Source organism: Panthera leo, chromosome A2, assembly GCF_018350215.1.
Source record: "Panthera leo isolate Ple1 chromosome A2, P.leo_Ple1_pat1.1, whole genome shotgun sequence".
Classification (NCBI taxonomy): domain Eukaryota; kingdom Metazoa; phylum Chordata; class Mammalia; order Carnivora; family Felidae; genus Panthera; species Panthera leo.
Genome location: NC_056680.1, coordinates 163118770 through 163136541, shown reverse-complemented (window position 1 = coordinate 163136541; position 17772 = coordinate 163118770). Strand labels below are relative to the sequence as shown.

At 43.9% G+C, this 17772-nt stretch overlaps 1 protein-coding gene across 3 annotated transcripts in view; it reads right to left on the bottom strand.

Annotated features, from left to right (window-relative positions):
- The window catches only part of ACTR3B (actin related protein 3B), a 90734-nt gene extending 73766 nt beyond the window's left edge, over nt 1-16968 (bottom strand). For 2 of the 3 annotated variants that reach the window (XM_042927182.1, XM_042927189.1), the window contains exon 1: nt 16863-16968. In XM_042927182.1, coding sequence (XP_042783116.1) covers nt 16863-16906 — 44 coding nt within the window. In that variant the 5' untranslated portion in view covers nt 16907-16968. Of the gene's footprint in view, nt 1-15337; nt 15828-16862 lie in introns of those variants that run through there. The other variant, XM_042927183.1, reaches the window with a different exon arrangement.
- Between the last annotated feature and the right edge of the window lie 804 nt (nt 16969-17772).

Genomic DNA, 17772 nt, shown 5'->3' with positions numbered 1-17772 from the left:
TGCATCGAGCTCTGTGCTGACAGCTCAGAGCCTGGAGCCTGCTTTCGATTCTGTGTCTCCCTCTCTCTCTGCCCCTCCCCACTCATCTCTCTGTCTCACTCTCTCTCTCTCTCAAATAAACATCAAAAAAAAATTTTTAAGACATATTAATATTCTTATGTATAAATAAATTACTATGAGATCCTCCCTTACCCTCCTACCAAAACTGAAACCATTAAAAACAAAGGCAAAAGTACAAACCATTCAGATCACTTATGGTAACTTAATGCCTTTAGTTTTTCTGTGCTACCCCTTATACAGCATCAAACACACTTGAGGTTTAGTTTCTTTGAATAACCACAACGTAACCAATGTCTAACAAGATTTTTTTAAAGAAACATTCAAATTTCAAGTGTTAATAAAATTTTCATCAAGCCAGGCTCATACCAAACTTCAGTGAGAACCTATTATCTAGAACCCAGTACATGTAAGCTGGCAAGTGCTCATTCTAAAACTCCCTCCTAGGACAATCCAGTGCTGGACTGGTATGCCCCGTTAGAGATGATGTTAGAACAGCTCAACTACATAAACAGCAGGACCAAAAAAAAAAGATCAGCAAGTAAAACACAACTCTTAAATACGGACCACGTCCCAGACACCATTTACGAAAACAAAGCAGCATTATTTTATTCCCATCAGTTTACTAGCCAGAAACCATGCATGTAGCAGCCACACTCTAAGGATAATGAAGAGGGAGGCAGAAAGCATGAGCCCACCCTCAAAGACTTCCTCAAAATGTTTACCTTTTAGAAACAGGATTTCAAATTGAGTTTTTTCTTGCAGCATGGCCTACTTTCTCCGGCAGGCCAGTTTAACATCATCTGGGTAGGCTTCCAGAAAAAATGTAACAAACCTGCTGAACAGATCGCGGAGAAATTTCTAAAATACAAATTCCCAGTGCCTGTCCCAGAACCATTAATGGGAATCTGCAAAGAAGGAGCCTGGACACCTATATTTTTAACATTCCTTGTCCCAACCCCATGGTTCGGATGGTCAACATGCTTAGAAATCACTAGATAATACAAATCACAAAGAACTAAAGAAAAGGAATGACGCTGGGAAGGAGAAGACAAAAATTTACTTGTAAACGGTAATCGCAGACCTGGAATATCTAAAGAAATTAAGTAGAAAATTAAAGGAAATAGGAAATTCAGTAGGATGGCCAGTTATTAAATAAACAGACAAAAATCAACAACTTTCCTACCTAACAAGAACAAGTGAGAATCTATGCTGTATGAAGAGATCCTAGTTGCAATGGCAACAATTTACCTTTACCATTTACTTTTACTATTACTAAAGGCAATAATATTACCTTTAGGACTAAACTATACAGATAAATGGATAGAGATACAGAGATAGGTAAATGTGTGCGAAGAACTCTCAATATACAAGCAGGCAAATAAATTGAGAAAAGTCTTACTCTTACATGGGAAGAGTAATATTCTTTTAAGAAACATCAAATATCATTGGGGAGCCTGGGTGACTTAAGCGTCCGACTTCAGCTCAGGTCATGATCTTACAGTCCGTGAGTTGGAGCCCTGTGTCAGGCTCTGTGCTGACAGCTCAGAGCCTGGAGCCTGCTTTGGATTCTGTCTGTCTGTCTGTCTGTCTGTCTCTCTCTCTCTCAAAAATAAATAAACGTTAAAAAAAAAGAAAGAAAGAAACATCAAATAGTAAATCCAGCTACAAACTGATTGCAAGACCATTCAAAATCTGGGCCAATACTGAAGACAGTGGTAGTAAGTTATACATGGGTGACAGTAAAAGGTTGAAGAGTCATTATACACACATGTTTCACATTATCTATCAGAACTTTAAATGCATTTACCCTACTGTCCAAATGGCACATTTCTGGGAATTTACCCCAATGAAGCACTTTTAGATGTATGCAAAAAAAGACAGGAACAAAAAAATATTCACTACAGCATTATAATAGCAAAACAACAAAACACTGGAAACACTCAAATGCCATCAATTTGATGTATGAAGTAAATTATAATAATTCCATAAAAATGCTATACAGCCATCAAAAATGAAGATTTATGTTACTGCCATACACAGGCAATGTGGTTTGAAAGAAGCTGCAAAATAGTATATGTTTGTGATGTAAGGGAGTTTAATTGGACTCACAATGCTGGGCTCAAAACACAGCACTATGTTACTTCAGGCAAGTAAGTTAACCCCTCCATACTTTAATTTCTTCATCCATAAGAGGCAAATGATAATAATCCCCCCCTAATGTGAAATATTACCATTTCCAGAAAATATTTCCTAATTCAAAAAGTAAAAGGATCCCATTATTTGATAACTTTGTTACTATTAAATGCTATCTGAGGCATAGTAGCCCTCTATGTTCTTCCACATATGACCCTTCAATAATTTTCTGCTACAGCTTTACTACCTTATCAATTTGTGCGAGCCCTTACATATTGAGGATGTGAATGCTTGCTCACATACGTCACCCATTTTTCCCAGTTATACATTTCCTGGAATATAACTGTCGACAGTTTAGATGATCAAATCTACCATTTATCTTCCTGAACAACTTCCTGTGTAGTTTCTACTTTGAAAAATCCCTCACTTTACTAAAATTTCATATTACTCCTCTTCCAGTGCTATGTATGTCTTTTCATCCAAATGGAGAGAGCTATGTCAATCAACTTGTCCCAAATATGTGTACATAAGGAATCAAGACCAACAACTTTTACATTAAAAGCCCTTGGTTTTCTGTTTGAACACGATCTTCCGAAAGGACAGCCAGCATAGCTGAGGTAGGCATTGCTTCCAAAAATGCATAAACTGGGCCACATTCTCAAACTCAATGCCACATCCATGCATCCCCTGACCAGAGACCCTTTCTCCATGGAAACAGAATGAAAAGCTGCATGAAGCAATACCAATACCACTCTGCCTTTTAAACAAATATGTTCTCTTAGCTCAAACTTCCAAACACCAAATCTCACTCCCAGGCCGACACTGCCCACCCCACCCCTGCCTTCTACCACCTCCCATTCTTACGTATCCTTCCACAGTCTCTTTCTGTCAATACAAAATATCCTCATTTGCCCCAAACATTTTAAACAGCTCTTGGGCAGAGCCTCTTTCACTCTTCCGTTAAGCGCCACTATTTTTCCACGGCAGTAACACAGACTTTTCAATTCTGCAGTCAAGAGAATTAATCTGTCAACTCAACATATTTATATATAGTTAAAATTCCTCCTACAACCATGTGTCTAGAGCAGAAGGTGACAATTTAAGCTCAATTAATCTATGTTTAAAAGTGGAAATGTCACATCCTAGAACAGTGTTTTTCAAACCATATCCTATAGGGAGGTTCTTTTGATTAAGACCCCTTATGAGGTCCAGTCTCAAACCCCAAACTTCAGCCAAAATAGCTCCCCTCCTTCATAAGGTCTTCAGTTTAAAAAAAAGGGGGAGGGACCACAACTGCCTTAGAATATGGTTCTCAGGACACTAAAATTATCCTCATGTCTTAATTTAGTTTCTAAGTAATACACACCCTCTCGATACTGTAAATTGGCACGTGATCGAGGTCTAAGGTCTTCAAACACTCCTTGGGCTACTGAATAGAAAAGGGGAGTCTCTGTTTATAGGACAAAGAGTTCAATAGACAAGTTCAAATGTATTAATTATTTCATCTAAATCCAATATCCTTCTTTTGTCTGTTGACCTGTGAACCTGACCACATACACTTGTCCATTTGTCCTTCTATCAGCGGCATTTTTTGCCCTAGTTTGGGGAAACAGAACATCATGAGGTATGGTCTCCCTGTGGATTTTGATCTCTCTAAAGGGAACTTTAACTTCCAGATTAAAATGGTGGACTAAACGTATGATTTCATTATTTCACTTGGTCCCAAAGCCCCACAAAACTCAAAGCAAAATGACTTTTTAAAGGTATATCGATCCCCAATGACGGGAAGAAAAGAAGGGGACACAACAGCAAGAGTCTGGCTCCGGAGAGCTGAGGACCAGTGGTGACCGGCCTGGGGAGAAGAAAACCAGCAGAGGCAAGAGCTGAGGACCAGCCCGGCACGCACGCGTGTGTCCTGAAAGGCTCCAGACCTGGGAGCTGCACGGGCTCTGGGGAACTGAGACCCGAGGGCCCAAACCAGGGGGTCCGAGCGAGACTCCCCTCTGTCCACAGCTGGGCCACGGCTCCCCCGTGACCCCAGCGCACTCTGCACGTGGACTCTCTGGAGACTGTAAGGCAAAGGGCCTCCACCGGCAGTCACTCGGCATGGGGGACACCAGCACCAATCAGAAAACAAAGGGTCGCCTGACCATGTACACGGCAAAAGCTGAGGGCTCAGACACCCTGTCCCACCACTGCTTTCTCCCCGCTCCGCTCTCAGAAGCCCAGCACCCAGGCCTGGCCTCCACGCGGAGGACCCGAAGTGTAGCCTCTGGGGAAACTGACCAGTCCAAAAGGAAGAATCTAAAGACGCAGACGCCAGAACATTCCCCAACAAACAACCTGCCTACATCACCCCTGGTGACATTCAAAATCAATACGCAAATCTACACATTCAGAAAGTCCAATGAGCTTTTCCATTTTCTGACTTTTAATCATAAGCAGGCAGCCAGAAATTACCAACATCTGAGGAAACCCTTTCTACCGCAGAAAAAGATGAAAACTCAGAAGAAACAAGACAGGGGCACCTGGGTGGCTCGGTCGGTTGAGCATCCGACCTGAGCTCAGGTCATGATCTCACAGTTCATGATTTGGAGCCCCACATCGGACTCGCTGCTGTCAGCCTGTCAGTGCAGATCCCACTTTGGATCCTCTGTCCCCCTCTCTCTCTGCCCCTCCCCTGCTTATGCTCTCTCTCAAAAAATAAATAAAACATTAAAAAATGTTTTAAAAAGGAGAAAAAACAAAACCTATATAGGGAGATACAGCACCAACACCACCATAAAAACACCATCATCAATACCCTACAAGAAGATACTACATTCAAAAAATAAAACGAGATACTATTAGTAAAAGAACATTTAGAGAACAAAAAGAATTCTTGGAAATTTAAATAAGAGCAAAAATGGAAAAAACTGAAGAGAAGGACTAGAAAATAAGGCAAGGCATATCCTAGAAGGAAAAGAGACAGAATGATGGAGAACAAGAGAGAAAGAGTAAGAAAATCAGAGAAACAGCCTAAGAATTCAACACGTGAACAGGTGTTCCAGAAAGAGCGTGCACATGAGCACGTGCACTGACACACACACACACACACACACACACACACACACACAGCAAAGGAAGAAACATTTTTAAAGTTTTACCCAGAATTCAAAGATGCCAGTCTTCAGACTGCAGGAGCTCACACAAAGCCCAGCACAACAGAGGAAAACACACTCACTTCAAGGCACGTTCTTGTGAAACTTCAGAAACCAGAGACAAAAAGGAAACCCTAAAAGCTTCCAAGAAGCGGAGTAGGGGAATCAAAGTCACTTACAAAGTCTTCAGACTTCTTAGCAGCAAAGCAGAAGCAAGAACACAAAGAATCAGTGTCTGAAAAACTGAGGGAAAATTACTTCCCCAACACTGAATACTACGTCCAACGATCAACCAAGTGAAGGGTTAGAACGAACACGTTTCGGACAAGCAGGAAAGGTAAACATCTCCCTCCCGCACACCCTTTCTCAGAAAGCTACCGGAGGACGCCCTCTGCCAACACAAAGGAGAAAACCAAAAAGACGACGATGTGGAACAGACAACACACAGGAGAGAGGCTCGTGCGCCCCCAGAATGATGGCAGGAGACGCCAGGATGACAAAGGTGCACCCACTGGAGAGGAGGGACAGGACGAGGGACACGGGCATGTCAAAAGCACTCACTGTGAATCCCTGCACCCACAGGTGCCTCCCAGCCTCACAAAGCTGGCTATTGGAGGGCCACCAGCAGAGAGGAAAGCAAGCAGCCAGAAGGCAGGATTCAGGAAACGGACTCAATCCAGGAGAAAGGCAAAGGAAATGCCTAGAAGGTTATAAGCAAAGTCCCAGGCTGTGCGGCGGGCAGGCCTGGGAAGCAACCGCCCCAGAGAGAAGGGCCAAAGTCTGCAGAAGGAACATCTCCAAAAACAGACTGGTGGGATCTGTAACGTAATTAACCTTGTGGAAAACTGTAGTGAGAAGCTGGCTACTCGAAAATATGGAAAGTCATTAGCAGTGGATACAAAGAAACCCAAATAAAGGCGGCAACCATGAGCTTCCATAAAAACCAAATTTAAGAGAAAAAACAATCATGGCACACTTTTACTCCATGAGCAAGTACATCTGCACACGCGTGGTAACACAAACACGCGTCACAAACTAGCTGGGAAATGTAATAACCCCTTTTGGGAGAAGAGGGAAGGAGAAACAGAGGGCAAAGGCAAAATGAGAGAGTTTAACCCTTTTCTTGTTTTAAGTTTATTTGTGTGTTTTGAGAGAGACAGAGAGAGCACAAGTGGGGGAGAGGGAGAGAGAGACACACAGAGAGAGAATCCCCAGCAGGCTCCGCACTGTCAGCGTGTAGCCCGACGCAGGGCTCGAACTCACGAACCATGAGATCGTGACCTGAGCCGAAATCAAGAGTCTGTCCTTTAACCGACTGAGCCCCCCAGGTGCCCCAGGATGAGAGAATTAAAGAGATAATGTGAAAATTTGATAATCAAAAGACAGACTGATGTGCATATTATTTAGAAACACTGAAATCCATAAATGCTGAAAGATACAGAATTAAGAGCTGAAAGCAGCTGTTTCTGAAGAAAGAGAAAAGCAGGCAGGACAGCACCCATGTGTCTTCACATAAGCCCCTGAGCTCTATCTGACCTTTAATCAGTATGCATATTACTCTGATAAAATGAAAAATTTTTACATAAGCCCCAAAATAAATGATTAAATGAACCACTTGCTTCCTTTAAAGCTTAAATAACACTCCTGCTGTTAGTCTGGCATGTTTTTGACCATCCTTTTTACTCTCTGACAAAGTAGAACTGGGACTCCCAGGGGACTGCAAAACCCCCTAAAAACAGGACACCCTCACAGCACTACAGTCACAGCTCGGGGAGACACAAACTGCTGACACAGAGGTACCCGATAGGGCAGCACCCACTTCCAGAAGGCCAGGGAATTAAGGGCGCAAGACGTAAGACACCATTCTCGGGCCGACACAGAGTAAGCGGGGGAGACCCGAAGGCCCGGGGAACATCATGTAAGTAGCTCACACAGGCAGCTTCGCTTCAAACTCTGGACACACTAGCAGAAAACACATCTGCACGTCCGTGCAGAACATTCACAAAACTGACCAGGTCTTAGACCCCATGAAGTCCAAAGAACAAAAATAAAGCAAACAGCATTCTCTATGGACATACTGCAACAACACCAGAAATTAAAGGCAAAATAAAAAACCAAACAGGCCTTTATACCTGAAAATTTTAAAACATGGTAGTAGAGAAATACTGAGTTATGGGGGAAACTCAAAACAAAAATACAGAAATTTCTTGAAAATTATAATGCAAAAAATAAATCCAAGTCTAAGGGATACATACAGCCTAAAATATATCAGTCAAAATTTTATGGTAATAAATGCCTTTTCAAGTAAAGGAAAAAATAAAAATAAGTTTAACAACCAGCTCAAAAATAAAAAGATAAAATAAAGGAAAGCAAAAAAAAAAAAAAAAAAAAGGAAAGACAAAAGCAGAATGAGTCAAAATACACAAAACTAACAACTAAGAAGTAAACCCCAAAGCTCATTGTTTGAAAAAAGATCCACAAGACAAGTCACTAGGTAAGCCAAGAAAAAAAGGATGAAAACAAAACACATAAATTTGAGTGACAAAAGGAAAAATAACCATAAAAGCAGAGGACACTTTTTTATATCGTGAGACTACTATATACATACATTTGAAAAATCTGGATGAAAAGAATTGTTTTTAGACAAACACAACACAACACAACTGATTCCACTAGATGGAAAGTCCCACAGGGTTCTAATAGGGTGAGCAACAAAACTCTCCCCACAAGAAAGCACTAGGCTCAGACAGTTTCACGGGGGAATTCTACCAAAACCTTAAAACTCAGGTAATCCCAATACTATCCCAGACTGTCCCAGAGCATAGAAGGAAAAGGAAAACCTCTTAATTTGTTTTATGAAGAGAGCGTAATGCTGACTCCAAAATCTGACAATGATTGCACCAAAACACCAAGCCATTAATCAGTCACACTTACATTGAAGCAAAAATCTAAATAAAATGTTAACAATCTACCTACACATCAAAAAATAATGCATCATGATCAAATGGGGGTTATCCCAGAATGCAAGAGAGATTCAATATTAGGCAATCTGTTAATATAACCCATCATACTAACTGGCTAAGGAAGAAAACTACCTGTTCCATTTACAATAAAGATACCTGACAGGGGCGCCTGGGTGGCTCAGTCAGTTAAGCGTCCGACTTCGGCTCAGGTCATGATCTCACCATTCGTGAGTTCAAGCCCCGCGTCAGGCTCTGTGCTGATGGCTCAGAGCCTGGAGCCTGTTTCAGATTCTGTGTCTCCCTCTCTCCCTGACCCTCCCCCATTCACGATCTGTCTCTCTCTGTCTCAAAAATAAACAAACGTTAAAAAAAAAAAAAAAAGATACCTGACATCCAACACCCATTCCTGTTGTAAACATTCCAAAAAACAGAAACTGATTAATAACATGATACATGTATGCATATGTGTACCTACGTGTATTTGTATACATGTGCGTGCATGCGCGTACATGCGTATATCTGTATACTTGTGCGTGCATGTGCGTACACGTGTCTCTGCGTGCTTTGCGTGCATGCGCGTACACGCGGGTCTCTGCGTGCTTGTGCGTGCATGCGCATACACGTGTCTCTGTATGCATGTGTATGGATGGTGTGTACACGTGTGTCTCTGTATGCTTATGTGTGCATGCGTGCATGCACACGCGTGTATCTATCATGCGCATACGTGCATGTTTGTGTGCTTGTGTGTGCATGCGCATGCATGCGTGTGTTCGTATATGTGCGTGCATGTACATGCATGTATTTGAATGCTTGTGCGTGCGTGTGCGTACATACATATATTTGTATACTTGCATATGCATGTGTGTATGTAGGCACATACACACACACACACACAAAGTAGCCCAAAAGCCAGCATATTATTTTGGAAACATCAGAAGCTGCCCCACTAAAGTAAAGAACAAAAGAATAATGCCCACTAACTCCATTCCTATTTAACATTTTAGAGGCAATGGTCATTGAAGTGTCAAAAAAAACCAGAGTCCTTACCAATAGAAAGAAAAGGGAAAAACACTCTATTTGCCAAAGATTTTGTATCTGGAAAACCCTCAAGATCAAGGAAAAAACTCATACAAACACAACAGTATCTTTTAAAGTAACAAATTACAAAATTAACACGCACAGAAAACTAATACCCTTAATGTGTTCAAGAAAAACAGAAAACATAATGAAAAAGAAAACACATTGGGGTGCCTGGGTGGCTCAGTTGGTTAAGTGTCAGACTTTTGAACTCAGCTCAGATCTTGATCTCAAGGTTGTGAGTTAAAGTCCTGCGAAAGGAAGGAAGGAAGGAAGGCCACCATTTATGACAGCAAAACAGAAATTCCATACTTATGTGTAAACTTAACAAGAAATCTACCTAAGGGAAACACTATCCTAAAAGACACAAACAGACTTGAACTAATGGAAAGCTACGCCATGTTCTTCCATAGGAGGACTCACCATCATAAAGATGTTGGCCCTCAGTGGGAATGCAAGCTGGTGTAGCCACTCCGGAAAACAGTATGGAGGTTCCTCAAAAAACTAAAAATAGAACTATCCTAGGACCCAGCAACTGCACTATTAGGCATTTATCCACAGGATACAGGTGTGCTGTTTCGAAGGGACACATGCATCCCCATGTTTCTAGCAGCACTATCGACAATAGCCAAAGTATGGAAAGAGCCCAAATGTCCATCGATGGATGAATGGATAAAGAAGATGTGGTGTATATATATATACATTGGAGTATCACTCGGCAATCAGAAAGAATGAAATCTTGCCATTTGCAACTATGTGGATGGAACTGGAGGGGATGATGCTAAGTGAAATTAGTCAGAGAAAGACAGATATCGTACGACTTCACTCATATGAGGACTTTAAGAGACAAAACAGATCAATTTAAGGGAAGAGAAACAAAAATAATATAAAAAACAGGGAGGGGGACAAAACAAGAGACTTTTAAATACAGAGAACAAACAGGGTTAGTAGAGGGATTGTTGGAGGGGGGATGGGCTAAACGGGTAAGGGGCACTAAGGAATCTACTCCTGAAATCATTGTTGCACTATGCGCTAAGTAATTTGGATGTAAATTTTTAAAAATAAAAAACTAAATTAAAAAAAAGACGTTGGTCCTCATTAAATTAAGTTATAAATTTAATAGAATCCAAATAAAAATGCCAGGAGGCATTCTCCCCCCCACCCCACGCCCAACTAGAGAAGCTGATTATAAGCTCATTTGGAGGAACAACAAGCAAAAATCTATCAGAAAGACCTAAAAAAAGAATGGGATGTGTAGGAGAGGCCGGCCTCCCCAGGTATTAAATCATCCTAAATCCTCAGTAATTAAAACCCCGTGGCGGTGGTGTATGAATAGACCAATTAATGCAACTCAAAACAAAATCTAGAAATAAAAACAACTGCACAAATTTAGTACATGATAAAGACAGCATCTCTAAGCACAGGGGTTTTTTTCATAAATGATGTTGAGATAAACGACATAGCCAAAAGGAAAAAAAGACAGGCATCGTTCCAACTGGGTCCTTTCCTCATACTACATATACCAGGATACATTCCAAATAGATTAAGGATTTAAATGGGGGCTGGGGGGAGAAAAGAGGAATGAAACCATCAGAAAACAAAACACCAAATAACCTGGGAACAGGGGGGAAAAAACTTTGACTCAAACTCTATAAACAATAAGGAAAAGATAAATGTGATTGCTTAAAAAAAAATCTTTGCAGATGGGGCGCCTGGGTGGCACAGTCGGTTAAGCGTCCGACTTCAGCCAGGTCACGATCTCGCGGTCCGTGAGTTCGAGCCCCGCGTCAGGCTCTGGGCTGATGGCTCGGAGCCTGGAGCCTGTTTCCGATTCTGTGTCTCCCTCTCTCTCTGACCCTCCCCCATTCATGCTCTGTCTCTCTCTGTCCCAAAAATAAATAAAAAACGTTGAAAAAAAAAATTAAAAAAAAAAAAAAATCTTTGCAGAGCAAAAGACAAATGATACATAGGGAAGAAAATGCCTTTGCAACTGACACCATGAAGAGCTAACACCCTCACGTGCAGAAAAGAGTCAACAGGCTCAAGATGGCTCTCTTGAGACAAGTCCTGCTTGCCAGCCGGGCCTCTGACTGGCATCTGGGAACTCGGGTTTCAGGAGGGTTCCCCCCATTCCCTAAACGGTATTCACTGTGCCTAAGCCGCGCAAACAGTAGTTGATGCTGAACATCTGCTTCCCTTAGGGGGTTCTGGAACTTCGGCATGTGCTAGGCAGGGGTGAAAGGGCCAGGCCCAGTAACACCGGGCACCATCTTTAATGAGCTTCCTTGGTGTGCTGTCAGACTGGGTGCTGACTAAGCACGTCCGTGTCACTCCACTGACGACTCTGGAAACTTGCTCCTGGTTTCCTCCCGCCTCTTCCCTTGGCTGTTTTTGCTTTGTACTTTTTCACTACAGCCCTGTAATTGCTCCTAGAAAATCACTGAAGCCAGGAGCGGTCTGTGTGACGTCCAACACATCCTAACACACGAAGAGCTTCCCAAATCAAAGAAGCACGAGACCAAAAACACACAGAAAAATGGGCTAGAGAAATGATGAGACAGAAATGTAACGCCTCTTAACCACATGAAGAGATACTCATCTTCCCACATGAGAAGAAACTCAAAACTCTAATGTCACTGGGGTGCCTAGGTGACTCAGTCAGTTAGGATTCTGACACTTGATCTCGGCTCAGTTCACGATCTCACAGTTTGTGAGCTCAAGCCCCGCATCGGGCTCTGCACTGACAGCATGGTGCCTGCTTGGGATTCTGTCTCTCCCTCTCTGCCCCTCCCCTCGATCACTCTCTCTCTCCTTCTCAAAATAAATAAATAAGCTTTAAAAAACCTGTAATATCACTTCTTACCTTCTAGACTGATAAAAATCAAAATCTTTGACAATGTACTCTGTTGGTGAGTCTATTAAGAAGACACAAGCCCTTTCACACATTGCTGGTAAGGATACACACTGCTGAGCGGGATTTCGCACTGATGGGCAAACCTGCATATGCAGTTACCCTCTGACCCAGAAATCCCACTTCTAGAAATCTATCCCAGGGAAACCCAGGAAAACACACAAAAAGATGTATGCATGCACAAGGCTATTGCTGAAGTCTTCAGATAACAGCAACATGCTCAAAAAAAGATGGGGACAGGTCTAAAGAACACCAGAAACAGTTTGCATGGGCCTTCATTGGCCAAATCTGGAACAATTTAAGCATCAAAACAAATAATGGCAATAACAGACAAAAACCTTTTGATTATAACAGATTATTACCTTTTGAATAAAACAACAGCCCCTACATACTGAATCTGATAAATAGATGACAACGATGGAAAAGTGTGCTCTTAGACTAAAACATTAATAAAAGTAGAAATGATGCTAGAGTTTAAACTTAAATCACAATTTGGCAACCCCACTGCAATCATCAATTAAGGCAAAAATCACCAGTGGACACTAAAACTAACGGGTGAAAGTTTAAGGAAAGAACAGGTATTTATTTGCATAATCTCAAATCTCTCTCTCTAAATGATATTAATTACAAAGGGGAAAACTGCAGTGGAGAAATCTAGCGGACATCACTCTATCCAAATAACCCAAGCGAGGGGCGCCCGGGTGGCTCAGTCGGTCGAGCGTCCGACTTCGGCTCAGGTCATGATCTCGCCGTCTGTGAGTTCAAGCCCCGCGTCGGGCTCTGTGCTGACTGCTCAGAGCCTGGAGCCTGTTTCAGATTCTGTGTCTCCCTCTCTCTCTGACCCTCCCCCGTTCATGCTCTGTCTCTCTCTGTCTCAAAAATAAATAAACGTTAAAAAAAATAAATAAATAAATAAATAACCCAAGTGAGCTTCATCCAAGAGGAGACAGATCACTCACTATTTTAAGCCTTCTGACTAGAGGCAGAGGTTCTGAGGATCTAACGTACAGCGTGGTGATTACAGTCGATAATACTGTATCATGTACTTGCAAGTTGCTAAGAGAAGAGACCTTAAATGTTGTCACCACAAAGAAGAAATGGCAACTACGTGATGTGAGGGAGGTGTTGGCTGAAGCTAAGGTGGTAATCATTTTGCAACAGATAAAATGAATCGAAATGTTGCACAACTTGAACTTCTACAAGGGTCTCTGTCAACTATATCTCAATCACGCTGGGGGTGGGGAGATTCTGGTAGGATGCACTTGGATAGAATGGCGCCTCGTGTGGTATTCCTGACCAAAATGCACACGTGTCCTGAATCTATCCTGCGGAAACACCAGACAAGCCTACACCGAGGGACCATATACGCAGCAACTGGCTTCCAAAAATGTCAATGTCCTGAAAAACAGAAAACGGCTCCGGGACTTGTCCGGTTGGACGAGATCTGAAAGGCAGGCTGGTGACAAAACACAACGTGCGGAGCTGGACAAAGGATGGAAGAAGAGGCCACAAGTCATCATGGGACAGGCCCTGGGGATCCAGGCTGTGTGGACAACACCACTGCATACATCTTAGACTCTTTCACATTAGTCATCGGTCTGTGATTACAGAAGAGACAGTCCCTGTATGCATTGAAGTATTTTGGTATAAAAGGGCACAAGATCTGCAACTTACTCTCAAATGGTTCAGAAAAATACTATGTACAGTTAATACCCAGAATGATGGAAGTGATTTTAACAGATGGTGAAGCTAGGTGAAGGATACACAGTAGTTGGGTGCTCTTCTTGTAGCTTTCCAATACTTCTGAATTTGTTTTTCAAAATAAGTTTAGAAATGCAAGAAAGGGACACCTGGCTGGCTCAGTCAGTGGAGCGTGCAACTCTTGATCTCAGGGTTGTGGTTTCAAGCGCCCCATGCTGGATGTAGAGATTACTTAAGGTCTTTTTTTTTTTAATGCAAAAAAAGTTAAGAGAAGCAAGACTGGAATTTGTGGAATATTCTCTTAAAACTCTGTAACCCACTAGTCCCTTTAAATAAACAAAGCTTTATCTTCGGATCAAACGGGTACCTCGGTCCATATTCTCCTGGCCCCCAGCACACTTGTGCTCGCTAAGGTGATCTCAGGGACTATTAGAGGAGGATGTGCAGTCACAGAGATGAAATTTATTTGCTATGAAAAGAAAAAAATATGTATATATACACTATTCGGTACCCTGCTAAATCACTACTGTTCACTCTGTACAGTTCCACGTGAATTTTTCTTTTAGAATTTAATACTAGATAAAAAGCTTTTTCAGGGGCACCTGGGTGACTCAGTAGGTTGAGTGTTGGACTTCGGCTCTGGTTAGGATCTCGCGGTTTGGGAGTTCGAGCCCCATGTCTGTCTCTGTGCTTATAGCTCGGAGACTGGAGCCTGCTTCGGATTCTGTGTTTCTTTCTCCCTCTGCCCCTCCCCCGCTGGTGCGCACTCTCTCGCGCTCTAAGTATAAACATTAAAAAAAAATATTTTTTTAAAGAAAAAAAGCTTTTTCACCTGAGAAGCAGGTATGCCTCTGCCTTCCTAATGACAACAATTACATAATTGACAATGACTCTCTCGTAACTGTCAGGCAGGGAGACTAAGGCCAAATGCGAGGCCCAACTACGGCAGCCGCTGGTCTACAGCGTAGGAGGACTCCCCTTGGTCCTGGTTCATTTTAGGTGCATTTTTATTTAATCCCATTTTGAGGCTAAAGTCAGTCCACAAATAGTTTTCACTCTCTGGGAGACTACTACTGATACACCTAAGTGAACTTAAGCCTTCCCAGGCTGCTCCTTCTGACCACATACCGGGCCCTGGGAATTCCTGATAAATCAGTCACTTCCATAACAGAATATGTCCGTGCAGAACCCACTGGGAAGATTCCCTGCCACTGTCTACAACAGACTGCCAAAGCCTACGACAGACAAAAAAAAAAAAAAAAAAAAAAAAAACTGCAAGGAAGTGGGGTCACAAAACAGTGACATAACTGAAGTTTTATCTCCAAGCGAGCTAAGTTACATTTATCACTTACCTCCAAAGGTCAAAACTGAGCACCATGTTGTAGGCATTTATAGCAAGAACGATGAGTAAGGTTCCCGTGTCACTAACAAAGGTATGACGAACCCCGTGGGCATTATCTTAGCGCCAGCTACCAAGAACTGCTTTAGATTTCACCAGGTTTACAAGACCAAAAATACAAAAGCAAGGGTTTCACATGCACGTGTGGGAATGAAAAATACATCTCCCTGTGGCCTTCACTCTTTGACACGACCACAGCTCGGCTGGGCATGGGATGCATACAGATGTTGCAGGGGGAACGAATGCGTCAGACGCCAACAATTAAGGGGCAGGTGTTCACATCAATTCTGATTTTGGCTTCTGTTTGGGGTAGCAAAACAACTTCTAAAATAAAAGGCCATGTGACTTCTGATACGAATGCTTATTTCAAAAGGAATTAGCACAAGCCAAGAGGCACTTTTTCCCAGCCTGTAACCCATGCTAGTGGCTTCAGCAGGAAAAGGAAAGCACAATCAGTAGGAGATGGACTGTAACAAATTAAAGACACCCCCACAAGGTTGTCAAGGAAACCAAACCAAGTGCAGTTTTCTACAGAAAAGAATCAAGGTTAAGGTGAACACGCCACCAGAAGATTTTATGGCAAAAATCCTTAAAATCCCGTGTCGAAAAATCTTTACGAGACTCAATTTTAGTTCCAGGCTATTTTACCAAGTACATCCTCTGTAACGCAAAGCAGGCATGCTTGAATTTCCAAAGCACCAGCTGGATGGATTCACCTTCCTAACTAAAATCAGCGAAGCTTGGGACACTGAAAGTACGGGAAATTTCCTAAGGTCTCTCTCGCACGTCGTTAACAACATCAGAAGAAACTATCTCAACCGAAAAGTAAAGAAGGGAAAAAAAAGAAAGAAAAGAAAAAAAAAACTAGACCACAAAAAAAAGGCTTTCCCCAATTTAGACATTGTTTTCCAAAATGGAGGCTTTTTAACATCATTCTTTTTTTTTTTTTTTTTTTTTTTTTTTTTTAAGCGAAAAGGCAAGTGAACCGGCCAAGCGAAGCAAGAGCTGAGGCTGAGTGAACCGTTCGACACCAGGAGGGAGCAAAGCGGGCTGCACAAAAGGTGTCAAGTTGGTAGAGCGACGTAAAAACCTCCGCGAGTAAGTGCTAAAGCATTATTAACAAGAAGGGACATGCACTTGGGGGGGCACAGGACCAGGGCCGCTCTCGGGCAGGGGCACGGGCCGGCGGGTGGAGGGGGCAGGTAACGTCAGGAGGGGCCGCAGCGGCCCGGCGCCCGGGAGGAGTGGGAGGCGAGGCGGGCGGCGCCCGGCACGGTGAGCAGGTGACCGGCGCGCGGCCTCCGCGGGCCGGGAGGAGGGGGCGGGGCGCACAGGTGGGCGGCCGGGAGCCGGGCCCGGGCCCCGCGGCGGGGCGCCGTGCGGCCGCCAGGTGAGACAGGGCGGGCCGCGGAGCAGGTGCTCGGCGCCGGGGCGGGGGCGGGCCGCGCGGGAGCGGGGCGGGCGCCGGCGGCTCTTACCCGGTGCCGCAGTCCACCACGCAGGGAGGCAGGGAGCCCGCCATGCTCGGCACGCGTGCCGCTCGGCCCACGCGGGCGGCCCGGGAGGCGCCGCCGCCGTCCGCTCGCCGCGCCGCCCGCTCCCGGGAGCCTCCGCAGCGCCGCCGCCGCCGCCGCCGCCGCCGCCGCCGCCGCCGCCGCCGCCGCCTCCGGGGGGCCCGGATGCTCGGCGGCCGCCCACGTGACGCTGCCCGGCCGGCCAATCAGGCCGCGGGCACGCCCCGCCCCGCCCTGCCGCCCGCCCGCCATCTTTAGTGCTGGCGGCGAGGCCTGCTCGCGCGGACGTCGGATGCCGCTGCTGGAGAGATTGGGAGTTATTTTTATCTGACTTACGGTGAACGTGACCTCGTTGCCGGGGCCTGTCGCCTTCTCATCCCGTAAATCTCGGCTGGAATGTCACCTTCTCAGGAAGTTGTCCCTAATCATCCTAACTCGGTCTCCTCCCTGCACCTTACTCTATCTCAACAGCCTACTGCTCTCTTTGACAAAGCTTGGAGCAAATTTTTAACGTTAATTTATTTGTAGTTTCCCCCCAGCCCCACCCCATTGGACTGTAGGGTCCACTAGGATAGGGCTCGTGTCTGTCTTACCATTGATGACCTGGTGCTTAGCACGGTATTTGTGCGTACATGGGAAGCACCCAACTCTTTGTTGAGTGAGTGTATAACCTTCACCATAAAGACAAAACGATCAATGACCTTAGATGGAGTTAACGCTACAGCAAGATCCTCATGGGAAAATGTTTTTAAGCATCAAACATGAGATGACCCCCAAAGTTCTTACTGAAACTAGGGACGGGCGGGGAGGGTGCCTGGCTGGCTCCGCGGGTAGAGCATGTAGAGATTACTTAAATAAATAAATAAATAAATAA